General features: G+C 36.7%; 3 protein-coding genes across 4 annotated transcripts in view; 1 reads left to right on the forward strand and 2 right to left on the reverse strand.

Moving 5' to 3' along the window:
* Nucleotides 1–3,856, reverse strand: part of LOC127443050 (uncharacterized) — a 5,608-nt gene extending 1,752 nt beyond the window's left edge. The window contains exons 1-6 of one of the 2 annotated variants that reach the window (XM_051701529.1): nt 3,793–3,856; nt 3,277–3,389; nt 989–1,017; nt 835–898; nt 587–721; nt 223–317 (exon numbers count right to left, since the gene is read on the reverse strand). In XM_051701529.1, coding sequence (XP_051557489.1) covers nt 223–317; nt 587–721; nt 835–898; nt 989–1,017; nt 3,277–3,382 — 429 coding nt within the window. In that variant the 5' untranslated portion in view covers nt 3,383–3,389; nt 3,793–3,856. Of the gene's footprint in view, nt 1–222; nt 318–586; nt 722–834; nt 899–988; nt 1,018–2,928; nt 3,062–3,276; nt 3,390–3,792 lie in introns of those variants that run through there. The other variant, XM_051701530.1, reaches the window with a different exon arrangement.
* Nucleotides 3,857–8,357: 4,501 nt separating this feature from the next.
* Nucleotides 8,358–15,026, reverse strand: LOC127443043 (splicing factor 3A subunit 2-like). The gene is made up of 8 exons (XM_051701521.1): nt 14,974–15,026; nt 14,001–14,230; nt 13,880–13,926; nt 13,692–13,801; nt 11,639–11,688; nt 11,308–11,448; nt 10,880–10,948; nt 8,358–8,981 (listed from the first exon to the last, which is right to left on the reverse strand). Exons 2-8 carry the CDS (start codon nt 14,196–14,198, stop codon nt 8,700–8,702), a joined length of 897 nt encoding a protein of 298 aa, XP_051557481.1. The 5' UTR covers nt 14,199–14,230; nt 14,974–15,026; the 3' UTR covers nt 8,358–8,699.
* Nucleotides 15,027–16,883: 1,857 nt separating this feature from the next.
* Nucleotides 16,884–26,595, forward strand: LOC127443055 (pleckstrin homology domain-containing family J member 1-like). The gene is made up of 6 exons (XM_051701538.1): nt 16,884–17,241; nt 21,671–21,738; nt 21,837–21,903; nt 21,972–22,062; nt 22,149–22,212; nt 24,729–26,595. Exons 1-6 carry the CDS (start codon nt 17,148–17,150, stop codon nt 24,813–24,815), a joined length of 471 nt encoding a protein of 156 aa, XP_051557498.1. The 5' UTR covers nt 16,884–17,147; the 3' UTR covers nt 24,816–26,595.
* The last annotated feature ends 696 nt before the right edge of the window (nt 26,596–27,291 follow it).

The following is a 27,291-nucleotide window of genomic DNA, read 5'->3' on the forward strand; positions in this document are numbered from 1 at the left end:
CAGGTAACTGGTAAAATGATTCGTTTATATTTAACGTTATGAACTCCGATTCATTTTAGTGAGTCAGTTGTTTTTGGACAGGTTCATTGACATGAAATCTATGAATAATGCACATTTCCTGCCCAAATCTCTAATCTATAAACTACCACCACTGCTCATAGTCTTGTGTTTGTTGGCGGGGGGTTATTGGATAGAATGGAGAATTAAAGATGTTGTTCTCACCTCATGTGCCATTAATCTTCCTCTCTTGATCAGCGTATGTCTCTCATTCAGTGCCGTGAAATCTTCACTGACCTCCTTATGACCTCTGAGCGCCTCTGAACATTCAATCAGTCATTATCATCTGACATTTAGAGTTTGTTCTTTAAGTAATTTAAAGACCAGAAGAGAATGTTGGGATGTGTTCCCCCATATTAGTTGGGCACTAGTTATGAAAAACAGGATAAATGTCTAATGAAACGCTCAGAAAACAACAAGAGCAATGTCTATCGAATTACTGAATTGAACAGAATAATTTAGCTCTCTTTATTCAGTACACTATTAAACATGCAGATTGTGATGGTCAAATAATCATTTATGGACTTGCCGTTTATTCTCTGTAACGTGGAGGTCAGCAGCAGGATTGTTACGACTAATAACAGACATCTGTTCAGTGTCACACCCTCCCACGGCGTCTCAATCTTTGATAGATTCTGAATGGACAGAGCTTTACGTAACGATGCTGAAGTGACAGAGACACAAAGAGAAGGCAAAACATACATAAATACTATATACAGCAGCACTTATAAGAGTAGTATGTAGGTTTGGGATTTGTAGGTGAGCGGGGTTACAAACTGGCACTGGAGTGCGGATGTTCACGAGGAATCATTTTCGTAACCTGCTGGACTACTGGAACTTCCTGTAGAAAGCAGAATGTGTATCAATGGAACTGTAGACGTGTGAGTTAGAGGTCATTTAATGTTCAGCTGTCATGTGACGTCACACTCACCTCTCGCACCCTCCGCTGAGCGTACATCTCTATAAACATCAACAACAGATCAGTTACATACACTAATGTCTGAATAAGAATTAGAAAATGAAAGTTAATTTGTTGAAGTTCAAGTTTAAGTTTAAATGTACTTTGCATAATCTAAGATCAACACGGCATTAAAAGTTAGATCAGACACAGACAGATAGACAGATATATGGACTAGACAGACAGACACATAGACTAGACAGATAGATAGACAGACAGACAGTTAGACAGACAGACAGACAAACATACAGACAGACAGAGAGAGACAGATATATAGACTAGACAGACGGACAGGCATATATAGACTAGACAGACAGACAGACAGGTAGACTAGACAGACAGACATACAGACAGACAGTTAGACAGATAGACAGTTAGACAGACAGACAGACAGATAGACAGACAGAGAGATAGACAGTTAGACAGACAGACAGACATATAGACAGTTAGACAGACAGACAGGTAGACTAGACAGATAGACAGTTAGACAGACAGGCATATATAGACTAGACAGACAGACATATAGACAGTTAGACAGATAGATAGTTAGACAGACAGATAGACAGACAGTTAGACAGACAGACAGATAGACATATAGACAGTTAGACAGACAGATAGATAGACACAGACAGTTAGACAGACACACAGGTAGACTAGACAGATAGACAGACATATAGACAGTTAGACAGACAGACCGTTAGACAGACAGATAGATAGACATATAGACAGTTAGACAGACATATAGATAGACAGACAGGTAGACTAGACAGACAGACATATAGACAGATAGACAGACAGAGAGATAGACAGACAGACAGATAGACAGTCAGATAGACAGACAGATAGACATATAGACAGTTAGACAGACAGACAGACAGGTAGACTAGACAGATAGACAGATATATAGACAGTTAGACAGTTAGACAGACAGACAGACAGACAGGTAGACTAGACAGATAGACATATAGACAGTTAGACAGACAGACGGACAGATAGATAGACATAGACAGTTAGACAGACAGACGGACAGATAGACAGACATAGACAGTTAGACAGACAGATGGACAGATAGATAGACATATAGACAGTTAGACAGACAGACGGACAGATAGATAGACATATAGACAGTTAGACAGACAGACGGACAGATAGATAGACATAGACAGTTAGACAGACAGATGGACAGATAGATAGACATATAGACAGTTAGACAGACAGACAGACAGATAGATAGACATAGACAGTTAGACAGATAGATGGACAGATAGATAGACATATAGACAGTTAGACAGACGGACAGATAGACATATAGACAGTTAGACAGACGGACAGATAGATAGACATAGACAGTTAGACAGACAGATCTTCTGAGATCTCTTGTTTTGTGAGGCATGGTCCACGTCAGCAGACGATTCTTGTGAACTGCAAACTCAAAATGTTTGAGTGCTTTTTATAAGCCAAAGTAGCCCTAACCCACACCTCCAATCTCTTTTCATTAATTGAAAACCAGGTTTGCCAACTCCTGACTCTAATTAGCTTTTGTTGACGTCTTTAGCATAGGGGTTCACATACTTTTTCCAACCTACACTGAATGTTTGAATGATGTATTCAAAATGTACAAGACCAATACAATAATGTGTGTTATTAGTTAAAACAGTTTGTGTTTGTTCATTATTGTAACTTCCATAAATATCAAAGCAGATTAAGACAAATTTATACGTAAATGCAGGTAATTCCAAAGGGTTCACATACTTTTTCTTGCTACTGTAGACAGATCGATTGTTAAAAAAGACAGATAGATGGATAGACGGACAGACGGATGGGCAGATAGACAGATGCAATATAGTTAGCATTGTAAATAAGGATTGTTTATCCAATAACAGTATTGAAATAGTATAGAATAATGTATGTACAGTAAAGAATAAAGACATGCAGTCTGGGAGTTGTCCGTTTGTGTGCTGGTGTCAGTCATGGCCATTCTGTTGTATTATTAGACACACTGTTCACTTTAACACCACAAATAGTGTTGATGCTTTCAGCTCTGATCTTAATTTAGCAGAGAGAGAGAGAGAGAGAGAGAGAGAGAGAGAGAGAGAGAGAGAGAGAGATTTGTTTCAATGACATCTTGACCCCTGATGCTTATAATAAGGTTTTATATAGAAATACAGAGTAGAAACATGTTTGCACGCCCATCGTGTCCCTGTTGTTTTGTATTTTCAGCAGGTCAAAGGACAGCGAGAATCTTTGAGATAATTTTGTACCTGTTCGGCTTCCTGTTCGTGACTGACTCAGAGGTTTCGGTGGGGGAACTTCATGCAGTGGTTTACCGAGCTCTTCCTCAAACGTCTCATAGAAGCTTTCGTCCATAATTCAGCTGATGGAAAGATGATTATTGAAAGCTGGTGGTCACATAAAACTCCAGGTTGCAGAAATCCAGGTGTATTTAATTTATAAATATTACAAGTCACACAGTTGCGGTAGAATAAAGATCTTTTTAAAATGCTTCATATAGTGAACCCAGAAAGTACTTGGACACTTAATTCACTCTTAAGATGCCTGAATGCCGTTGCATTAGAATAAAACAAATACATTGTCATTGTAAAGAAAGATAACACAAGCACACTTTTGAAGTGATCGTCAGACTTCATACATCCACTAAAAATCACCTTGACACCAAGTTGTTTAATGTGCAATCACACACATATCAGACGCACACAAACACTTGCATTGCACCTTCAGAATGTTTTACCTTTGACCCCTGTAACATTGAGGCTTACCTGCATGGAGGTGAGCAGGAGACCCGCAGACGAGTGGTCACAAAGGGACGCTGCTGTAAGAGCGCTGACACGTGTGAGTCTCACACACACACAAACACACATATATATACACATGACAGACATGCACAGGTGCGGCACAAAAAAAAAAAAAAAAAAACAGACAGCACTGAAGCCGTGTCACTGCAGGACACGGATAATTCAAACTGGAACTCTTGGACTGTTGAGATGAAATGTGAGTTGAAGACTGTAGGGAGGGGAATCGTACAATAAATAAATAAATAAATAAATAAAATAACAATTACCTATTTTTAGGATTTACGCATTTACATTTCATACAAATCTCCAAACTGAATTGTGTGGTTTTTAACTAAATTAAAATAAAACTTAAAATGTTTCATTTTTTTTAAATGTTATTTTGTTATAACATTGTTATAGCAATCCATCAAATTGAATTGTGTAGTTTAACCAAATTTAAAACTTAAAATGTGTTATTTTGTTATAACACTCCATCAAATTGAACTGTGTAGTTTTTAACTAAATTAAAATAAAACAGAATGTTTATTTTTTAAATGTTATTTTGTTATAAAATTGTTATAGCACTCCATCAAATTGAACTTAATTTGTATTTTTTTAAATGTTATTTTGTTATAACATTGTTATAGCACTCCATCAAATTGAACTGTGTAGTTAACAAAATTAAAATAAAACTTAAAAAAATTTAACATTTTATGTTATTTTGTTATAACATTGTTATAGCACTCCATCAAATTGAATTGTGTAGTTTAACCTAATTTAAAACTTAAAATGTTTAGTTTATTTGGTTATAACACTCCATCAAATTAAATTGTGCAGTTTTTAACTAAATTAAAATAAAACAAATTTATTTTTTTATGTTATTTTGTTATAAAACTCCAAATTGAACTGTGTAGTTTTTAACCAAATTTAAATAAAACAAATTTATTTATTTTTTATTTTTTGTTATAACATTGTTATAGCACTCCATCAAATTGAATTGTGTAGTTTTTAACCAAATGTAAATAAAAAAAAATTTTTTAAATGTTTTTTGTTATAACATTGTTATAGCACTCCATCAAATTGAATTGTGTAGTTTTTAACCAAATGTAAATTAAAAAACTTTTTTTTTTTTATGTTATTTTGTTAAAGATTACTCAGTTAAATTTTTATTATGAAATTGGAATGTGTAAATCTTAAAATAATTTTTTGAATGTAAGGAAATTAACAAAACAATTCAGGTTCTGTAACGGTTCCATTAACAATTCTTTTTAACCTATAAAGAAATAAATAAGACATTCAGTTCTCACTGGATTTACTGATTTCCTATTTTAATATCAGATTCTTGCAAAAGGTGGACTTTTCAATCCATGTACCTTCCGTTCATTTCTGTTATGAAATATAAAGGTGTCTTCTTTTTCTGCAAAAGTAAAAAACAAACAAAGCTACAGAAATTGTTCATTTTTTAAAAAGGAGAATTCTAGCGCTTTTCTATTTTTTCTTTCTCATTCTCACTTCTCAAAACTAAAATTGAAGAGAAAATCTAAAAAAAACTCCTATTTTTAATTGACAACTCTTACAAAAGTGAAGATAATAGACCTAATATATACTGTACGTGGGGTAAGAGGATGTGACTGTTCAGATGATAAATAATACTATAGTAAATATGGCATTTTGTGGACAAACTATTGTTATCATGGTGAATTTAAGGGATATACAGTAAAGGGAATTTTAAAGGGACGGGATTAGATTACCGGACATATGTTTGTATGTTATTACTGCAGATGTCTGTAAATTTACCGTCAATTTGCATGACGGGACTTAAGCGATATCTGCAGAAATCACAGAGATGGGTGTGTCTTCTGCATTTACACACTATCGCCATGTAACTGACCTATCAGAAAATGTATGGCAATGCTGATTAATTATGCAGGACATTTTAAACATGATCATATACTGTATCTGGGATTATTAGAAGAAACTGATTGGAATATCTGGCAAAATACAGCAGAACTGGTGATATTAGCGAGCCTGTAATCCTATATTACACCATGAATAACAAATATGGATAATCTGTCCACATTATATTTGTCCCTCTGCAAAACATGTTCTGAAACGTGGGGGCCAAATCACAATATTACGTGCTTGTGTAGCTACTTCTCATTTTCTTAACCGAAAACAAAAACAAAAAAATGTCATGGCTAAATAAACACTCGACCGCTTGAGAAACACATGCATCAGTCCAAACGCAACAGTCAGCATTATCTGCAGTTTATCTGAAGTGAAGCGTGTCTTCTCTTGGCCAACATCCACTTCAGAACTGAATAACTTGAGAAGCAACGAAAGTTAAAGGGTTCATGGGTTGGACGGTGCAGATTCACTGGCTTTTTACCAGCATGTCACGGGATTATAACTAGGGGTTATTTTTTCTGGGCGTTTTACAGAAGGTAAAATAAAGAAATATATTATGAATGTTTTTGGATCTAGATTCCTTTATGGTTATGACCTTTCCGTCTGTTCCATTTATTCATTCCACCATCAAACATCAGATTATTTTTTAGCATTTTAACATTGTTTAGTTTAATTTGTTTTATTTTTATATCATCTGGAATATTGTGCAACATTTTTGGCAAATCAAGTCATGTGAAAGTACCATGGAAAAAACCCCAGACTGTTGCAGACCGCACGTCAATTCACTTTCATGTGTTTCAGGACGACTCTTGAGCTAATGAGGCATCTACAGTTGAAGAAAGAAGTTTACATACACTTAGGATGAAGTCATTAAAACTCATTTTAACCACTCCACAGATTTAATATTAGCAAACTATAGTTTTGGCAAGTCGTTTAGGACAACTGCTTTGTGCATGACACGAGTAATTGTTTACAGACAGATTGTTTCACGTTTAATGGACTATATCACAATTCCAGTGGGTCAGAAGTTTACATACACTAAGTTAACTGTGCCTTTAAGCAGCTTGGAAAATTCCAGAAAATGATGTCAAGCCTTTAGCCAATTAGCTTCTGATAGGAGGTGTACTGAATTGGAGGTGTACCTGTGGATGTATTTTAAGGCCTACCTTCAAACTCAGTGCCTCTTTGCTTGACATCATGAGAAAAGCAAAAGAAATCAGCCAAGACCTCAGAAAAAATATTGTGGACCTCCACAAGTCTGGTTCATCCTTGGGAGCAATTTCCAAACGCCTGAAGGTACCACGTTCATCTGTACAAACAATAGTACACAAGTATAAACATCATGGGACCACACAGCCATCATACCGCTCAGGAAGGAGACGCATTCTGTCTCCTAGAGATGAACGTAGTTTGGTGCAAAAAGTGCAAATCAATCCCAGAACAACAGCAAAGGACCTTGTGAAGATGCTGAAGGAAACAGGTAGACAAGTATCTATATCCACAGCAAAACGAGTTCTATATCGACATAACCTGAAAGGCTGCTCAGCAAGGAAGAAGCCACTGCTCCAAAACCACCATAAAAAAGCCAGACTACAGTTTGCAAGTGCACATGGGGACAAAGATCTTACTTTTTGGAGAAATGTCCTCTGGTCTGATGACACAAAATTGAACCGTTTGGCCATAATGACCATCGTTATGTTTGGAGGAAAAAGGGTGAGGCTTGCAAGCCGAAGAACACCATCCCAACCGTGAAGCATGGGGGTGGCAGCATCATGTTGTGGGGGTGCTTTGCTGCAGGAGTGACTGGTGCACTTCACAAAATAGATGACATCATGAGGAAGGAAAATTATGTGGATATATTGAAGCAACATCTCAGGACATCAGCCAGGAAGTTAAAGCTCGGTCGCAAATGGGTCTTCCAAATGGACAATGACCTCAAGCATACCTCCAAAGTTGTGGCAAAATGACTTAAGGACAACAAAGTCAAGGTATTGGAGTGGCCATCACAAAGCCCTGACCTCAATCCGATACACTGAAAAAGCGTGTGCGAGCAAGGAGGCCTACAAACATGAGGAGAAAAGGGCGGAGCAAAAGAAATAACACACATGGGTTCTTGCGTGATTTACATAACAAATATCATATACGGGAATCTTCTATTAATTTTAATTATGACCTATTTAAATAATCAGCCACATTTATACACTGTTTAACAACAATAAAGTTACAATAATAATTCTATAACTTTCTGTTGATACAGGTTATGATATGCATCCAGTGTACACCATAGATATACATACGTAGATCCCTTTTTAGCCATAGATATCTATACGATTTTAGCAACAGTTCCTATGGAACGCGATACATTGGCGCATCCACTGTATTGGAAAGGTGTCGTCCGTCAACACATTAAAGTAAATTAACAGACACGGTCTACAATAGTCTGGAATATAGCTCCAAAAGCATCCTTAATATGTTTGTTATTCAACATCTAAAATATAGCAAGATTTAGGCACTATTATTAAAATGTTTAAACAAATTGGCAGTTTTTGCAATACAAACACTTAATGGACTAAACATTACCCAAATAAAGTCCTATTCAATTTCTATATCTATATATAATACAGACAAACCAACAAAGCAGATAAAGGTCACTAAAGCTGATGGATTTATTCTTTAAACATGAACAGATATTTTATCCTTTATTAAAAAAATATGCAACAATTGAACACATCAAAATGGATCACAAAGACGGTTTTCTTTCTTTTAATAATAAAGTACTTTAGATCAATTGGATATTGTGCAGTTGGGCTGTTGTACTGGAGCCACAAGAGAGATTTTGACAAACCTCTCTGACAAAAGAAACACGTATGGATACCCTACAAAGACAAATTAATTCTCTGAACGGTCATAAAAATGCATAAAAAGTCAATGCTGGTTTATAAAACATGATAAAACTGTAAGAAATAATTTACAGACACACTCGTTCAGTTACTGCTCATTCCTGTCTGTCCATTACTGGGGAGGGGGGGTCTCATGTGAGGGGGGAGGGAACCTGGAGGGGGCATCTGAGGCATGCCAGGGGCACCGGGGGGCAAAGGGGGCATTCCCGGCATGCCTCCGGGTGGTGGGGGTGGCATAGAGTCACTGGGTGGACGTTGCCCAAATCCAGTGATGAGTGACGGCGGGCGTTTGACACCCACTGATGCCGCTTGACCGGGTGGAGGGGGCAGAGATTTCTCCATCTTAAAGTGAAACTGCAAAAAGAACTGGAAAACAACAAGAAACACAGTACTGACATCCACCCTGATGCTCGTCAAAATAATTACGCAAAATGCAAAAATATTATTCTCGTTTTCCTGTAAAAATATCTAGGCATTCTTAAAAGAAGATACATTTACTTGAAAGGCAAAATGGCAAGATATTTTGTCTTGTTTTCAGAGAAATCTAACTTCAGTAACGTAATAAAAATATTCAAAAGAAAAACATATTTTTCTTACCCAATTGGCAACATTTTTTCTTGTTTTAAGTATAAACTTCACTAAATTGTGTTAAATTTCTCTAAAAACAAGACGTAATATATTTTTCTCATTTTTAATAATATTGTTTCTTGTTTTAAGTATAATTAGATATTTTTTACTGGAAAATAAGACAAAAATACTTAGCAGGAAAATTATTTTTTGCAGTGCAGGACCTTTTCAATATCACATTTTTTTGCATTGTGACATTATTTTTTTAGGACAATTAACATTTCTGTCCCCAAATTCTGATTAAATTCCCCCATTATCACTTTAATTACTGTAATGTGAAAAAAAAAAATATTTAAATTGTAAAATATTACATCATAATTGTATTTGTTATACTGCTCTGAGAATCTATTAATAATCATCATAATGGGAATAAAATAATAAATAAAAATAGCCGCAGGCGGCAATCATCGGGGTCCAAGCACGTATTGTCAGGACATGGCCAAAATAGTTAAATTGGACATAATAAATCCTGCGGATGATGTGGACACGGCTGTTTTTGTGTCAAATGTCTTTCAAAAGATTATCACAATTTGCAAAATCTGAATTTAATTATAATGACAATGAAAGAAGTAGAAAAAATTTTAAAAAAAGATGATGATGATGATTTTGGATTGCTGGACAACAGCACATTATAAAGCATAAATCTAAGTCAAAGAGGATTTTCAAGGATCTTTAATCTTGGCGCTCCATCTAGTGGTCAAAATCAGTAAGACATTCTTGACTTCAAATGCATAAATGAGCTTTTGGATTGCTGGACAATTAAAATAGGAAAAACTGAACTTGAGAAAAACAAACAAGAGTAATAACTCAAAGTCAGAGGATTTAATGGCATTTCTTAACTTGGTGCTCCATCTAGTGGACAAAATAGGTAGTACATCCTTCATCTGTCACTTACAGTTAAAATAAATCATATATTTATTTGCTGTTGATAAGAGGAAACTGCCTACATTTTGCACATGTCCTCAGACTATCCTGGCGTGTTTATGTTTTCAGTTGTCATGTTTGGACTTTGTGCACACAAATAAAGGCACAGTAGTAGTTACAGTTCAAACCCAAAGAATTATAGGCTTATATATTCTAAATGCTTTGACAAATCAAAATTCTTTGAACAACTTTTTGTCAGGAGGGTCTGTTGATGATGTATACAACATTTTGTACAAATGGGGAAAACGACCTAGGACGAGTTCGAAAAATCAAAGTGGTAGAAAAGTTCTTGCGGAAATTGAAATCCACACGATCAAATGATTTCGGGACACTGATGGATTCAGAAGAAACTGAATTTTTTTTATTCTAGCCCTTGCGGTTCGGAAGTTATTAGAAAAAAAGAAAATTAGCTAATTATAGTGCCACCTTGTGGCCGATTTTCACCAAATTTGGTATAAAGCCTCATTTTGGCGACCGTAAAATACAACCTTCGGTGCTTTGACCCCTAATAAATAAAAACATTACAAAAGACGAGAAGAGTAATTCATACATTAGTGTAATGAGAATTTGGGTGGATAATATGTTAGCATGATGCAAAAATCTTAATGGTCCTAAAAAGAGACTTGAATGTCTTTTTACAATATATAATTTTTTACACTTGATTTGTGAGATGAAATGTGAACCAGACATTCACCCACAAATGATTTTCTCACCTGTTTTGTTTCTCTATTCCAATGTGTCCAAAATCTAGTCTCTCCTTTATCAATCTCTCGACTGGGCACCTGAAGACATAACAGATACAAATGAGATAAATACATGAAAGTCTAAACCAAAATCCAAACTAGCAAGTTTTATCTTTAAATCAAACATTTTGTTGCACTGCTGTTCATCCCTGTTATTCAAAAACTCCATAACGAGCCCATAACAACAGATGAAAACAATGACATTTACTAACTTTCTTTAACCGAGATGCTGTTCAATTGAGGGTTCCATTTTAAGAAGGGTTTATTTTTCATGCATAACACAATACTTCGGTAATGATGAACGCATCTGACTTCACCTTCCCAATTTCTTCTAAGCAACATGTCCCGATTAATGGATCTACACATCTGAAGTATTAAACCCACACTGGGAGACAAACCTTGAACGAGATGGTTTCATATGGCTCAGCTGCAAACAGCAGGTACTGCCAGCGACGGTCGGGAGGTTCGATTCTCTGCTCATACGCCGACATGAAGCGATGCCGTGGCCCGATGCCTTCCGCTATCTCTGGATAGTCAATCTGAAGAGCAGGCACAGAGTTTCGGATGACAATAAAAGCATGCATATCAGAATTCAATAGATAATTATTCGCTTCACAGAGAGAACAAGTTTAATAGATGAACTGCTGAGCGGAGTGTACAACATAGAAAACACTTTCTATCGGTGATGGAGAAATATTCAGATTCTCAATAAAGCTTGACTGGATTTACCTGGAAAAGCAAACTCTGCTGTCCAGTCTCTGGATCCCTCTGTTTTGTTACTATGGGTAAGAAAAAATGTTTGTTAATGACATAATGATGATTCATTGTCTATAAATACAATATAAACAGGTGGATCTAACAAAAACAATGTCCAGATCATATTTTACCCCAAATTAAAATAATTATATTTTGCATAGTTACAGTTACATACACACGTGTATATATTAGTGCTGTCAATCGATTACTTTTTTTTTTTTAGTTAATCGCAGATTTTGAAAATGCTTAAATTTGACACTATATATCCACTAAATGCATTTATTTCCACCTTAGGAAAGAAAACAAAACAATATGTAACAATATAATGCTTTACTAACATTTTCCAAACAAAGCCCTCCACGGTATTAAGATAGAAATGCACCAAAATATTACAAACAAGGACTGCAGTAGTTCCCAAATACACTCCCGGGCGAATAAAAATGGGTCACACCCAAAATGGCAAAACATTAATCTTTTAATGGTCTTAACCACACATCACTGGTCAGGATATGAGCAAGAATTTAACAAACAGATAAATTAATTTAGTATGGGATAGTTTTAAATATATGTCATAGAAGTGGTGTACCCGATGAAGGGGACAAGGATTTTTTTTCAGGCAATTAACAATTTCAAATATATTTTCTAAAAGATTTGCAAAACAAGAGTCAAGCCATTTCACATCATTAAAGGTTAGGTTATAGGATGATACCTTATAGGATAAGCTATTTGAAAGCTTTTTCATGACTAAAAAAGTCAAGGGACATGTTTGTCAACATATTTTGATACTGACCCAAATGTTGTCAGAAATAACATATTTTGTGAGACACTACACAAGATGGCGCGGATCAAGTTGGGTTCTGAACTTGCGACTGCATTGGTACAGCTAGTAAAAACATGCATCAAACATCCACACCATATTTTAGTTTTTTTTTTAGGTGTGCAGCCAATAAGCTACAAAACACAACGTCTTAAATAATGCCTAAATTAAAGACTCTGCTAACTAAATTCATCTGACTCGATACGTGTGTTAACAGACTATGGTAATGGCCTACTCGTACAACAGATTGTTTCCTAGAGTCGCCGAAAATACTCAAAACAGACACAAGCAGCGTATCTATCAACCACAAATAATATAATACTGAGCAGCAGCCGTCGGAGTCACACTGGAGTGATGTCACCGCCCCTCTTCCAATGATTGGCTAGAGGAGGAGCTGTCAATCAAGAACTAGTGGACCAATAGGGACACAAAACGCCCCCTGATTTACATGAAACTCTACTCACAAGTTGTGAAAAATCAAGCGTAAAATACAGCGCAAGTGCACAAAAAAAATGAACGTATGCGCAAAATTGTCAGAGCACAAAAAACAGTAATATAACCAAGGAAAATATGATTTTGTTTGCAATTCTGATGACTTTTCTTTCATTTTTCTGTAGTTTTTTTGCAGCATATTTTAAATGTTTAAATATATAACAAGTTTATAACATAAAACTACATTTTATATCGTTTATAACAAGATTCACGCTTGTTATTTTTTTATCTGCACTAATTATTTACTTTTGCGCTTATTATTTTTGGATCCATGACCGCAACACTTTTGGCAACCCTATTCAGTGGTAATTAAAATGCACCTTACATAGGCTGAAAAATACTTTACACACCGAATAACACTAAGAGATCCTTTCTCTATTATTTGATCACTGACACGACTGGTGTGTGTGTGTGTGTGTGTGTGTGTGTGTGTGTGTGATTGTGTGTGTGTGGTGTCCGTCAGTGTAATGACTCCAGGCACATTACAAAGGTTCTGCCCTCCCAACAAGTGTTTATGCTGGTTTATGCTGTATTAACGGTAAATGTGTTAATCGTGATTATGAAAAATTAACGCGTTGAACTTTTTAAATCAATCACATGCATTAATGCATTAATTCTGACAGCTCTAATACTGTACATATAATTATTATTTTGCATTACAGTAATGGGAATTTGGGGGGAAATGTGCTTTACTGTTATAAATCCAATGTCACATACCTTTATAACCTGGTCGGCCAATCTTGACAAATTTCTTCACTTCAACCTTCACCTTCTCTGGAGCCGGTTGTGCTGGAGCTTCCTTCGCTTCCTTTGCGGCTCGTCTCGCTCTGAAATAAAAGAATACATCCCTAGTATCCTTACATTTAACACCATCCTGACAATTTCCTATTTGCAAAGCGACTTACAGGTTTGTCTGGTGCTTTTTGCCCTGTGTGTGAGCGAGATAACTTCCCTAAAAGAGAAACAGCCGTGAACACGATGAGAAATCACATTAAACGTTCATAAAGTGTCACGAAAGCATCATACCTCATTATTGTGAAGTGTGAGACACAATTTACACTCGTATGAGCCCAAATGGTTTTTCATGAAGTATGGATCTTTATTGATGTCTATAGTCTCTAAGGCGAGCTGTCGCAGTCGCTCGCGCCGGTCTCGGTTGCTCTCGGACGAAGAGGCGACGCCACCGCTGCCCGTTTTCCCTCCAGCTCTGTGCTGGAAATCCATGATGACAGATCCTGACCCTCACACTGCAGATCCTGGAATCACAAGAGAGGAAAAACACACTGAAAGAGCATAATGCACACGGCCTTCTTGCTCTTTTGAAATTAAGAGTTAATTGCACTGTGAAAACATACTGTAACTTTCATAACTACTTCCCTATCCCAAAAAAAGAACATTTAATGAAAGCTGCAAAAATGGCTCATGCAGAAATCTTCATTGCTATGACGTCACTAATAAGAGTTAATGTACATTTAAACAGGCTGTACTTTTGAGATTTCTGTATGTAAAAGGCCAGAGATGGGGGTGGAAAACTGTCATGAAAATCTTTAACATTATAAGAGGACCTCAGGTGTAAACATTAAATGCAAAATCCCCTTTAATGGGGGGATGCAACTTTTTAATGTACTGGTACTTTTATCTCTTTTGATAATCTGTATATTTGTGCCATTTTGTCATAAATAGGCTCAAATGGGACATTTCTTTTGGAAAACAAAAGGATTAAATAAAAAGCCATGACTACAACTATTACCTGCACTTACCAATAGAAGTGAAACAGAATTAAATGAAATATAAAAGAGTTTTACTGTGTAAAAAGCATCGAGTTGATTCAAATTCAAATCTTCGCTTTCATTTAGCAGAATAATTCAAGCTCACAGCTCAACAAAAGTTCTCTGGATGAACTATCTGAGTTAAACTTATCGTAATGCATTACATCTGTCACTTAAAAGTGAAAATAAATCTGATTTTGCTCTGGAAATTCATTTAAAAACATGTTTACCCAAACGTCCAGATCACACTTGCCGCCGCCACCGCCGGTGCGCAACTGCGCATGTGTAAGAAGTGACGCACTTCCTGTTATTTTGATACGCGTAACTTTATTGCTATAAAGATAGAGCACCAATGAGGAAAAAAACGACTAAAAAGTATTTTATTTTTTAATATTGATATTGTAAATATTGTTTAAAAAAGTATTTGCTTTGCTTAAAAAGAAAAATAGATTGAGTTTATATATATATATATATATATATATATATATATATATATATATATATATATATATATATATATATATATATATATATATATATATATAATGCACATGAAGAACTTGAAGAATTGTATGTCCCTGTAACTTTTATGTTTGTGTGTTGTTGCATAATAATAAACAAATTGCACAAATGTAAAAATAAATAAATAAATACAATGTTAGTACCATTGTAAAGTGAAGATATCAGACCGTAATACTTTGATGTGGGGGGCCTGTGTAGCTCAACAAGTAAAGACGCTGACTACCACCCCGGGAGTCACGAGTTTGAATCCAGGGTGTGCTGAGTGACTCCAGCCAGGTCTCCTAAGCAACCAAACTGGCCCGGTTGCTAGGGAGGGTAGAGTCACATGGGGTAACCTCCTCGTGGTCGCTATAATGTGGTTCTCGCTCTCAGTGGGGCACGTGGTGAGTTGTGCGTGGATGCTGCGGAGAATAGCGTGAAGCCTCCACGCGCGCTACGTCTCCACGGTAACGCGCTCAACAAGCCACGTGATAAGATGCACAGATTGACAGTCTCAGATGCGGAGGCAACTGAGATTCATCCTCCGCCACCCGGATTGAGGCGAGTCACTACACCACCACGAGGACTTAGAGCGCATTAGGCATTCCAAATTGGGGAGAAAAGGGGAGACAAAAAAATAAATAAAATACTTTTATGTATATCATAGTCAGTGTTGGGTAAGTTACTAAATTACTAAAAAAGTAATTAATTACAGTAATTAATTACTTAGTAATGCATTACACCCTACACTGGTCATAGTACTGAATCATCACTACCATACCGATACATTAATATATAATCTTCATTTAATCATTGCCAGTCTCTAAATAACACAGTGTTTATGTGGTACTCCAAGATACTTTATTATTATTTTACATTTTTAAACGTTATTATTCGTTAACGTATATCTGTTCAATACATTTCTCATTACACTGTACATTTCATTTTTTACTTTTTCTCTTTTTCATGAGTGATATTTAATTTTCTCCCCCCACCCATACATTATTCAGCAAACACATGAATAATAATGATCAAATTAATAAATAACAAAATAAATAGAAATACATGTTAACACTACTTTTACCAACATACTTTAAAGAATACCATGGTAAATGCCTAAAAAACTGTTATTGGAAAGAATACCATGTTACTTTTGTAACAATATTGTTTTTTTAGTATTATATATATATATATATATATATATATATATATATATATATATATATATATATATATATATATAAACTGTTGAATATGGGACTGATGCATTACATATAAAGATACATTGTTCTTTATATCAAGAATAAATTAAATGTCTCTTTTCATCTTAGGCAAAACGACATATTGACTATTGAAAATCTTTATAAAAGAGATATATTGTTAGATTTGTTTTACTAGTCTAAACATCTTTAATATTGTGCAAAATAACTCATAAAGTCATAAACTTTGCTTTGTGAGATTTTATGAAAGAGACATTTTCATCATAAATTTTTATAAATATTTTTGTATAAATTATTAATTATTTACTAATAAAAAAAAATACATAACACAATAAAAAAAATTTTTTTTATATATATTATATTTTTTAAAAGAGGTTGTAAATCAGCGCCCTCTAGCGACCGGATGGTGTTTAGTTCCTGAATCCTGCTGCTGCTTCCAGTGTGTGTTTGAATGTGCATGTGTGAGACACTTAGCTCAGTTCATTTGGCATTACGGAAGCGGACAGATCAGAACCAGAGGGTTTATTAATATGAAAATCTAAATTACCCAGATTATTAGTATGATCGTTTGGATGTGTAGTGTCTGATCAGACTCCGATGCTGGACTGAAAGCCTGCGGAAACTGCGCTTTAAAGTGATAAAATGCGCTTTAATGATTCTGAGCTGACGTTCAAGAGCTGAAAATGCGCTTTAACGAAAAGGAGCTGGTGTTCCTGAGCCGCCAGCCGTCAGAGAGAGCGGCCGAGCTGGGCATGAAAGGCCCGAAGAAAGGAGACGGTAAGAGCCGCTGTATATCATCTACATTACGAACGAGCGAATGACGCAACAAATCTAGAACGTTCCCATTATAATCAGCGATGCTATTTCCAAGCGCGACGCAACGAAGGCGTTCACAAAAGACCAGATGAAATTAAAATGTGTGTTTTGTCTGGTTAAGTCCAAGTCTGTATGCTTTGAGGTTATCTGTATGTTAACGTACTCCTAAATGAAAAAAGCGCAGTAGTTCTTATTTAGTAAAACAGACCAAAAATATTAATGATGTCATCTTGCACTAATAGGCGTGTCCACATTTTTGTCCAATCAAATGCTGTTTTGAAAGAGCATGCCCCTCCCCCTAATATCAATTAGAAATAACTATCAATAGAGTGCAACAGTGCCCGCCCACTTTTTCGCCCAATTTGTTTTTTTCAATACGGATCTTATAAAATCCTTTATAAAAGAGTTCTAAACCAACCAGCTCCGAGGTGAGTCACAACATTACAAACTTTGATTTGAATAAAAAAATTATTTGAAAATTGGACACATTTTTTTACTTAATGTCTTTACTGAGAAAATGAACTACAATCCCATGAAGCATTGCGAATGACGTAATCGAAATATATCAAACAGTTGATTTTAGGTCGTTGGTTATAAGTATAGTAACAATATATTTTAATGCAATAATAAACAAATATATATGTAGTTCGAGGGTGTAGGGAGAGCGACCTGATTGCGTCATCCAATTGCGTCATTCATTGTTGTCTGTAAATGTTTGTAAATAATCGTTGAAAATCAGTTAGTCTGTGGAAGAATTAAACGGGATTTTTACTTTCGGAACCAGATTGTTGCGTTCTATTGACCTGTTTCAGTGAAGTCACTTTTAAAAAAATTGCTTTTGATCATGTCAAGTCCCAGGAAAGGTGCACGCAGGTCTGAGGTCAGCACAAATATTCGTCTCCGTACACTGTCGAGTCTGATGTGTGACCGGCGAGTACACACGCGCACCGTAAACATCTCATTCAGAAGTTACAAATGTTTGCGTTGTTTCGCTCTTAGTTACAATATTATACAATGTCTTAATGAATGTAATTGCTGCTTTTAGAGCAGCCGAAATGACCATCAGCTCACGAAGAATACACAAAACAACCAAAGCGTGAGCATTAATTACTATTGTAGTTAAGCGTAGTTAATTTAGTTATTAGTTAATTGTATTTCCCATAACTTGCTGTGTAAATATGACTACCGGTAATATGTTTACATTTTAGTCTGATGACGTGAATCTTATGATGTGTTGTTTATTGACTAATATTAGTATATATACATTAAATATATACTGTATATTGACATTATAGTGCTTTTTATTTTCCTTTGTACAGTCTCGGTGTTATGATTTTAACAACGTCCAATGTAGATAGACCGATTAGCTAATTGGCCTGGCCGATATATCGGTCGTTGTTAAATTCATAACAGCCAGACTGTACAAAGGTACAAATAGCCGTGTTCATGGGGCCTGGGTAGAGTCACATGGGGTAACCTCCTCATGGTCGCTATAATGTGGTTCGCTCTCGGTGGGGCGCGTGGTGAGTTGGGCGTGGTTGCTGCGGAGAATAGCGTGAAGCCTCCACGCGCGCTACGTCTCTGCGGTAACGCGCTCAACAAGCCACGTCAAATGCGCGGATTGACGGTCTCAGACGTGGAGGCAACTGAGATTCGTCCTCCGCCACCCGGATTGAGGCGAGTCACTACGCCACCACGAGGACTTAGAGCGAATTGGGAATTGGGCATGCCAAATTGTGGAGAAAAAAATAAAAAATAACCGTGTTCGCATGGCCGATTAACAAAAGTGTTAACATTCCCTTGTTTCATTTTATATATCTATATATTGTTACATGTTTACTGTTTACATGCATTATTTGTACTATTTGCTTAATTTCAGCATCTGGAACCTTTTGAATTTGACACGTAATTTTTATTTTAAGATACTATGTGAATTCAGATTTAATTTAATTGACACCTTATTTCTATAGGACTAGTTACTGTATTCTGACTGTACATTAGAGCATTTTACTGAGTTGGGACATATCTGGTAAAAATGCTGGTAAATGATTTAAAACTATAACATTTCTGTCAGAATACTATAATTACTGTCACTACTGTAAAATCATGATAAATGTAAGCAAGGGTGATGATGCGTAATTTAAAAAATCGTTATTTTGACACATGCAAAGTGTTGTCTTTTTTTCCTCGTCAGTGCTGAATATAACATTTGGGCTGTCCAGCTGTTTGAGAGGTTTGAGTTCCCCGATAGCGCTTTGAAGTTGTAATTTTTAGAATTCAAATGGGTCTTAAGTTTAGAAGTCTGCACCACGATATCAAGGTAAGCAGCCGCGATATCAAGTGATCAACTCTGCACTATCCCATCTCTGGAGCGCTGATAGCAAGGGAAGCCTGGTTGAAGTGCACGCTTCAGAAATACACTAGAATAGAGCAGAACGTAACACTTGCACGAGCTTCTGTGATGTCTCGCGCCACACTTGCGTGAAAACCAGGCTTCAACTGCACCGTGCAAATGTGTTTAAAGTGTATCAAGCACCGGACGGCAGTTTCATCGGCCCGATAGCACAAAATTTAATCGCATGTGCTCTACCGGAATCGATCTTAGGATTTAAGAACCGCTATCGAAGGGGTCCTGGGTAGCTCAGCGAGTATTGACGCTGACTATCACCCCTGGAGTCGCGAGTTCGAATCCAGGGTGTGCTGAGTGACTCCAGCCAGGTCTCCTAAGCAACCAAATTGGCCCGGTTGCTAGAGAGGATAGAGTCACATGGGGTAACCTCCTCATGGTCGTGATTAGTGGTTGTCGCTCTCAATAGGGCGCATGGTGAGTTGTAGAGAGTAGCATGAGCCTCCACATGCTGTGAGTCTCCGCGGTGTCATGCACAACGAGTCACGTGATAAGACGCGCGGATTGACGGTCTCAGAAGCGGAGGCAACTGAGACTTGCCCTCCGCCACACGGATTGAGGTAACCACGCCATCACGAGGACCTACTAAGAAGTGCGAATTGGGCACTCCAAATTGGGGAGAAAAGGGGATAAAAAAAAAAGAAAAAGATTGATAAATAGAAACAGGGTGAACTATTCCTTTAAGTAGAAACGATCATACAGTGACGTCAAATGAAACAGCAAATCATGCTTCTTACGTGTTATAAAGCATATTGGCTAAGGAGTAGGGATGTGCGCTACGACTAATTTGACTGTCATTTAAACGGAAGTTTTGTAACCGACTAGTCGACTAACGACTCAGAAAGCAGTAAAAAAATGTGTTTATGCGACCCATTTAAAATACTTAATCTATTCCAAATCCGATGCTAAATTCCACTGAAAAGGGGCATTTATCTGCGACATGCTCGCCGTGAATTATGATCATTTTACATTAAATATAGAACATGCATTCACTGAATCAACACTAGCGAATATTTAATAGACATATTTATTGAAAACAATTGAATGAATAGTGCAGGATCAATGGAACAACCATTAAAAGCCTGTTCTAAATGGAAATCACCAAATAAAAGTTACTTAACATATTAAAACAGTCAGAACATTGTTGATAATAATTAACATGTAGACTAAGCCAAATCTACGAGAGAGAGAAAAAATGCGCTGAAAAGTTGCGCGTATTTCACAACGTGCAGTCATGCATTAACCGTTGATCTAATATGACAGCTGTTCGGTAAAGAACGTCAAACCATAACAGTTATGATGTAAAAAAAAATATATAGGCCTGTGATGTAGCCTACAATAAACCTAATGTATTCTAAACATGACGTGCACACAGAATCAAAGATAGTTTAACACGTTAAGCAGTCGGCACCTCGTTGAAAATAGCCGTCTTAATCAGCTTTCACAACTACTTTGCTGAGTTTGCTTGTCTAGCGAGAGGACATTTTCCCGTATCTGCTCCAGATATCCTCTTTTTTTAAATAATATTTGTATTATTAATTCTATTTAAAATGTGTAACATTAATATGACAGTAATTTAAGTGCAGCCTCTGTAAAAATATAAAGCCAAACGTAAATGTGTAAAAATTGTGATCAGTTTAATGGGGGGAAATATTAACCGACTAGTAATTCCAGTGTCGACTAGCAGCATCAGAACCGTTTAGTCGACTAGCCTCGCACATCCCTACTAAGGAGTACAATCGACTACAGCGCTCCCCCTATTATTCGCACAGCTGCTGCGACGTGACACAACAAAACCAAAAGGCTTTCGTTAAAATCACCGAAGCCGTTCCAGTTGAACACAACAAACAAAACTAAAATGCTTTATTCTTTCTAATGCAAGCATTTCAGGTTTAGATTAGTCTCTCGCTCTCACTGTAGACTGTTGTTTATTAATTATTTTAAAACACTTTCACTTTTTTTCTCTTCTGTTTCTCTCACCAGTTGTGAAGAAGCGTCTAGTGAAGCTGATCGTTAATTTCCTGTTTTATTTTCGCACTGATGAGGATGAGGTGAGAGCAGTTTTGACTCAACTCACACGGTCTGATCTGGATCTTAATGCTTTCACGATGAGTTTAATTTCTGCTGTTTAATTTGCTTGTGTTTTCAGCCCATTGGAGCTCTGCTGTTAGAACAGTGTCGGGTGGAGAGAGAAGATGACCATGTGTTCTCTATTGGTAAGAGCAACATCATTCATTGTACAACCCTTAGTTTTGTTGTACAACTCACTGTGTTTCTTTGTTAGTGTTTCTTGATGAGGCGGAGAGGAAGTATTTGTTTGAGTGTGACTCTGAGCAGCAGTGTGTTGAGTGGATTGATGCCATCATTAAATCCAGGTGTGTGGCACTTACTTTACCTGTGATTCTGTGCGTTTTATAGTAATGTATAGTATTATAAATGAAATCTGCATTCTCTGTTACAGTTATGAATGCATGCGCAAGAATCTCATCTACTACCGCACTGAAATCCATCGATTGACTGGCAAGGTGAGAAAGACAAAGTAACAATCTAGACTCGATTTGCATTTCCTGAAGGAAACAGCAGGAATAGTGTTGAAGTTTTGCTGATATGCACAACACTAAGGCCATGTCTGCACAAATACGTTTCCATTTGAAAATGTTTACGCCTCTCATCCAGACTGGAACGGTGTTTTCCTTCACCTAAAAAGGCTCTTCATTACCGCAAACTTTAAAAAGCGTTGACGTTGGGAAACTGAAAATAGTTTTTAAATGAAAATGGATTAGTGTGGACGTGGCCTAAGGCGGTAATAGATGGTTAAATAGATGCAGATCAGTCTCCAAATAATGCAAGAAAGAAGAACCAATCACAAATCACTATGTAAATATTACAATGATGTAATCGCCATCAGTTGTATATTGACTGCATCAATGTAAGTCAGTGGAATTTTGTCAAACTTTATAAAAAAACATATTGCGCACCTAAGGCTGAAATTATCTACAAAAACGACATTTGAATATATTTCTGTTTCTTGATGTTCATTTTCTTGACATTATTATTACATTTTTATGTTTGAAATAAATTATTAATAGAAAAATGCTTATTCTGTGTCTTCTCATTGTAACACCATGGTCAGGTTTGATTGCAAGCATAATGACATTAACTGCAAAAACTGACACTTCAAATCAATTTTAAACAGCTAAACTTTAACAAATAATAGTTTGATAATGTCTATATATACAGGTGCTGGTCATATAATTAGAATATCATCAAAAAGTTGATTTATTTCACTAATTCCATTCAAAAAGTGAAACTTGTATATTATATTCATTCATTACACACAGACTGATATATTTCAAATGTTTATTTCTTTTAATTTTGATGATTATAACTGACAACTAAGGAAAATCCCAAATTCAGTATCTCAGAAAATTAGAATATTGTGAAAAGGTTCAATATTGAAGACACCTGGTGCCACACTCTAATCAGCTAATTAACTCAAAACACCTGCAAAGGCCTTTAAATGGTCTCTCAGTCTAGTTCTGTACGCTACACAATCATGGGGAAGACTGCTGACTTGACAGTTGTCCAAAAGACGACCATTGACACGTTGCACTAGGAGGGCAAGACACAAAAGGTCATTGCAAAAGAGGCTGGCTGTTCACAGAGCTCTGTGTCCAAGCACATTAATAGAGAGGCGAAGGGAAGGAAAAGATGTGGTAGAAAAAAAGTGTACAAGCAATAGGGATAACCGCACCCTGGAGAGGATTGTGAAACAAAACCCATTCAAAAATGTGGGGGAGAACCACTATGCACAGACATATGCAAGACATGGGTTTCAGCTGTCGCATTCCTTGTGTCAAGCCACTCTTGAACAACAGACAGCGTCTGAAGCGTCTCGCCTGGGCTAAAGACAAAAAGGACTGGACTGCTGCTGAGTGGTCCAAAGTTATGTTCTCTGATGAAAGTAAATTTTGCATTTCCTTTGGAAATCAGGGTCCCAGAGTCTGGAGGAAGAGAGGAGAGGCACACAATCCACGTTGCTTGAGGTCCAGTGTAAAGTTTCCACAGTCAGTGATGGTTTGGTGTGCCATGTCATCTGCTGGTGTTGGTCCACTGTGTTTTCTGAGGTCCAAGGTCAACGCAGCCGTATACCAGGAAGTTTTAGAGCACTTCATGCTTCCTGCTGCTGACCAACTTTATGGAGATGCAGATTTCATTTTCCAACAGGACTTGGCACCTGCACACAGTGCCAAAGCAACCAGTATCTGGTTTAAGGACCATGGTATCCCTGTTCTTAATTGGCCAGCAAACTCGCCTGACCTTAACCCCGTAGAAAATCTATGGGGTATTGTGAAGAGGAAGATGCGACATGCCAGACCCAACAATGCAGAAGAGCTGAAGGCCACTATCAGAGCAACCTGGGCTCTCATAACACCTGAGCAGTGCCACAGACTGATCAACTCCATGCCACGCCGCATTGCTGCAGTAATTCAGGCAAAAGGAGCCCCAACTAAGTATTGAGTGCTGTACATGCTCATACTTTTCATGTTCATACTTTTCAGTTGGCCAAGATTTCTAAAAATCCTTTCTTTGTATTGGTCTTAAGTAATATTCTAATTTTCTGAGATACTGAATTTGGGATTTTCCTTAGTTGTCAGTTATAATCATCAAAATTAAAAGAAATAAACATTTGAAATATATCAGTCTGTGTGTAATGAATGAATATAATATACAAGTTTCACTTTTTGAATGGAATTAGTGAAATAAATCAACTTTTTGATGATATTCTAATTATATGACCTGCACCTGTATATCCAAATGCATATCTTGTGATAAAATATCAAATTAGGTTACAAGTCATCAGACAACACAGTAGGTGGCTACACATCTGACCCTTCCGGTCAAAAATGACCGCGAATACCAAAGGAGGGTGCTATTTTGCACCTCCCTTAATATTGGGTAAATAATGGTTGCAGGGATATATATAGAATATAACGGAACATGCTTTACAATTATTTGTGATCTCCTGTCATAATTATAGGATCCTCTGGAGCAGTACGGAATATCAGATGAAACACGTTTTCAGGTCAGCGCTGGTCTTCCTCCTCTGCCTCCACCCCCCACATAAACATCAATATAAATGCACACAAATGTGACCAAGGTCCACGGGTTTTCACATACAAGCGTCTGCCGTTTGGGGTTTTGTTTGTTTGTTCAGGTTAGTTTTTATAGTCTGTAATTAAGACTGTTCATATAGATCACTGTACATTCTGACCTCTATAATCTTTGAGTTATATGTCTAATGGGGGTCGTGGGAAAGTACTGTAGTTAATATTACTGTAATGAATGTCTGCTGAGTTTGAGCCAATTGCAATTAAAGTTTTTTATATATATATATATATTATCAAGGTCATTGTTAATGCGAGAAAACCTTGAATTGTATCTGTTGCTCTCGCAAGCAAGAATTTATTTCCGCACCTTTTATAACTCATGCCTTCCAGCGAATCATGTGAAATTTGTGGCTTTTAAGAGTTTTTACATGGTTTCAATAGAACGTTTCAGCAGCTTTGATTTTGTGCCTCCGAAGCTGTTGAGCTGTGGAGATATAGAGGTGAAACTCACAAAAACATGTTCTGGTCACATTTCATCCCAAAATAGAATGCATAGAAAATGAAGTATTACATACTTAAATACACGTAAACTGTAATACCAATTATTAAATGTTTAAAACTATGATCATCTAAACAAAGAGTGAAATAAACATTTTAATATTTATTGTGTGAAAATGATTATCAAAGTTTAACCCTTTACTAAAATCGCAGATTCTCCTGAACTGAGATCAGTCGGTTTAAATGAATTTAAATTATAAATTGCGTATAGCAAAGCCAAAATACAACATCCACGCATGTGGACGTGGGGTCGCATGAGGTTAAGTATACTTAAAAAAATCTTTTGATTTTGGGATGAAATATTCATGGTAGATATTTAGAAACCTTGGCTTCTTGCTCAGATGGTGATTTGGCAAATATTTATCAAGTCTTCATTCAGAGTTTGACGTTGGTGAAAAAGCGGCAGCTTTAATTAAACAATTAAATCAATTAAAGTGTTTTCAAAAATGAGATAAAATCTCTTCATAAGGGAGGAAGTCCCAGACAATATAAATCTGTGGCTTTCTGAAAGATGTTGTTTAACTGGTTGGATTATTATTCGTTACGATCTCGTGCATGAAAAGCAAATGGGGAAACAACTGTTTTACTGTCAATATGGATACAGATTACTTTTAACATGCAGTGCCTGTAACTTTATACTTAAAGGTGCTGTAAGCAATTTAAAAAAAAATGTTTATGGAAAAGTATGCAAAAAATGTTCCTACTCCCTGAAAGATGTTCATGAAATAAGTGTCGTGAGATATCTCACCGGTCTCTCTGACAGATCTAGACTCACTAAAAATGTGTCAGCGGACATTGACGCTTTCGACCTGTCAATCATTTTGCGCGTTCTCATAGTATTGTAGTTGCAGCGAATTATTGAGGCTTAATGCCATTTTTATGCCATGTTATTCATAACAGTTGCCAGTTGAGGGCGCTATTTTGCTGCTGTTGTTTTTTTAACAACCGTTTCTGCTCGTGTCGGTCTCAATAAAGCTCATTTGGTCTCTTTTGAATGCTGGGTTTTGGAAAGAGGGGGCGTGGCTAATCCAACGGCTCAGCTGAAATCGCTTACAGCACCTTTAAAAGAGTGAAAACATTTCAGTCCATCTGAGATTCAAATGCAACTATGAATGTTTTGAGCTTTCATGCAGTCCTTCTACAATTTAGACTTAAAACTCATAATTTATGTTCTTCATTTCAAAATCTTTAAAACAATCTTGTATATTTTTTTTAAAAATAAATCCCTGTTGAACAAGATCAGCTTGGCTTCTTTTTTTGCTGATAAAACACTAATAGTTTCAGTCTATTAAAATGTACGGATCATACTGCGGTCTATCCAATGGAAGACAAATTTAGTCTACAAATAAACCACAATAACACAAACACATAGTTGTTAATTTTGATTAACAAATAATACTAATATTTCTCTTTTTTATTTCCCAATTTGGAATGCCCAATTCCCAATGCGCTCTAAGTCCTCGTGGTGGCGTAGTGACTCACCTCAATCCGGGTGGCGGAGGATGAATCTCAGTTGCCTCCGCGTCTGAGACCGTCAATCCACGCATCTTATCACGTGGCTTGTTGAGCGCGTTACCGCGGAGACATAGCGCGTGTGGAGGCTTCACGCTATTCTCCGCAGCATCCACGCACAACTCACCACACGCCCCACTGAGAGCGAACCACATTATAGCGACCACGAGGAGGTTACCCCATGTGACCGTACCCTCCCTAGCAACCGGGCCAATTTGGTTGCTTAGGAGACCTGTCTGGAGTCAAATGCTAATATTTCTTAAAAATATTGAAGTTTTACCGTATGTGCAAAAAGCCTGCATGTTATTATTTAAAGAGAAAAAAAAGTGGTGTACAAGTGGTGTATGTCCCTTTTTTCACAACAATAGTGTGTGGGCTTCTTGCGTATTAATTGTCTATTTGGATTTTAGTGGCCTACGCACC

This window comes from Myxocyprinus asiaticus, chromosome 6 (genome assembly GCF_019703515.2).
Source record: "Myxocyprinus asiaticus isolate MX2 ecotype Aquarium Trade chromosome 6, UBuf_Myxa_2, whole genome shotgun sequence".
NCBI lineage: Eukaryota > Metazoa > Chordata > Actinopteri > Cypriniformes > Catostomidae > Myxocyprinus > Myxocyprinus asiaticus.